The sequence below is a fragment of the Ilyonectria robusta genome (assembly GCF_021365365.1).
Source record: "Ilyonectria robusta strain PMI_751 chromosome Unknown BGZ61scaffold_1, whole genome shotgun sequence".
NCBI lineage: Eukaryota > Fungi > Ascomycota > Sordariomycetes > Hypocreales > Nectriaceae > Ilyonectria > Ilyonectria robusta.
This window is the reverse complement of record NW_025764435.1, coordinates 5200754-5202668: the sequence shown is the minus strand read 5'-3', so window position 1 is coordinate 5202668 and position 1915 is coordinate 5200754. Positions and strand designations below refer to the sequence as shown.

Genomic DNA, 1915 nt, shown 5'->3' with positions numbered 1-1915 from the left:
AACACCACAAAGCGTGTTGCCAAGGGAAGCAGCGTTCCGCGAAATGCAGAGTGAGAATAGCACTGCGAAAAGCCGGGTCACTTCAGCACACGAGAAATCCCTGCTTCCCCTCCCGTGCCCATAATTGACAACTGCGGGGTCTCCATGGGGTCAGGATAAGTTAGGCTAGACTATTTCTCTGCCCGTTTTGGAAATCGGCCCAAGCCTTGTTTCGCTGGCAAAATACTTATTTATACCCGAGTGTTAATTAACTCCCATGCTTCCTCCTACTTCAGCCATAAATTCCAGCTATCCTCCGCTGGATGTGGTTCTGTTCGATTGTCATTGCCTTCCTATCCATCCTTTTTACCATCAATTCATGTACAACTGAAGATCGAAAACCGTCATGAAACTCTTCGCATTCGTTCTTCTCTGCGCTACCGTTGCCCAAGCTTGGCTGCCAGCCGACCGTGGTCTTTTCAAAGGGAATGGAAGGCCGTCGAAGCCATGGCATCACCGCTCAGAAAAGATCCGAGGAGTTAATCTCGGATCCCTCTTCGTCGTCGAGCCTTGGATGATTCCAAAGGAATGGACCGCTATGGGCTGTGCGGGAACGAATTCAGAGTTCGACTGTGTCAAAGCCCTGGGACAAGCTGAAGCCAATGCCGCATTTCGTCATCATTGGAATCATTGGTTTACCGAACGCGACATGGATGCAATGGTTTCGTTCGGGCTGAACACGCTTCGTATTCCACTAGGATTCTGGATGGATGAGAGCCTTGTATACTCCGACGAGTACTTCCCGCAAGGAGCCCTCCCTTCTCTGGAGAAAGTCTGCAACTGGGCTGCTAAGCGTGACTTCTATATTATCCTGGAAATGCACGGGGCACCTGGAGCGCAAACGGCGTGGCAGGCTTTTACAGGAAAGGTAAGCTCGACTGCCAACATGACAGTTTAACCGTGATTCATGGGGGCTGTATTGCTTACGATACGTACAGTGGGTTGAGGAGCCTGGCTTTTATAATGCTACAGAGTTTGCGCGCGCCTACAAGTTCCTTGAATGGTTGACAAAACTCATCCACACCAACCGCAATTTCCGGACCGTGGGCATGCTCGGGGTTATTAATGAGCCGAATTGGGACGAGCCATCCGTTATAACTGATTTCAACCCAACCGCGTACTCCAAGATCCGTTCTATAGAGTCCTCCCTCGGCGTAAGGGTCAAAGACCGTCTGCACATCCAATATATGGACAGCAAGTGGGGTGCAGGAAACCCAAAGCAGAATCTGACAAAGACTTTCTACACTGCCTACGACAACCATCGCTACCTCAAATCTGACCTCACCGTACCGCTATCACAGGAAGGGTACCTCAATACGTCTTGCAATGATAATCTCATCACTCCTGGAGAAACTCCCCTTATTGTTGGCGAGTGGAGTTTAGGGCCCAAGACGTCTGAAGAACATTCCCCTGAGTTCCAAGTAGCCGACGACACAAACAAGGGCTTCTACAAGAAATGGTGGGCTGCACAGGTTATGGCCTATGAGCGAGGGTTGGGGTGGACGTATTGGTCCTGGAAGACCGAGCTGGACAATGATTATCGCTGGAGTTACCTCGAGGCTGTTGGCGCGGGAGTGATTGAAAAGGATCCGAGCAGAGCCTATAAACTCGGCGCGTGTTGAATAAGACAGAACAGACCCGCAGTGGCAGTAGGAGTAGGGCTGATCATATGTACTAGAATATAATTTACACAAAAGCTAACTTGGTTACTTTCTTTTAACCTAAAGATCAAAGCGATCCAAGTTCATCACCTTGACCCATGTTGTTAAAACTTTTCAGCTGGTTCCGACTGTTGTATGTCGGATATATCTGTCACAAGGTCAAATTCATCGTTGAGTCAAGTCCACACTACGTTCAGTTCCTTCACCTAAAGTAT

General features: G+C 49.1%; 1 protein-coding gene across 1 annotated transcript; it reads left to right on the top strand.

Annotated features, from left to right (window-relative positions):
• Positions 1-385: 385 nt before the first annotated feature.
• On the top strand, positions 386-1661 carry BGZ61DRAFT_471809 (putative endo-beta-1,6-glucanase; the record flags this gene model as incomplete). Its single annotated transcript, XM_046248261.1, has 2 exons — positions 386-907; positions 978-1661. The coding sequence occupies 2 exons, from the start codon at positions 386-388 to the stop codon at positions 1659-1661; spliced, it is 1206 nt and encodes a 401-aa protein (XP_046113267.1).
• Between the last annotated feature and the right edge of the window lie 254 nt (positions 1662-1915).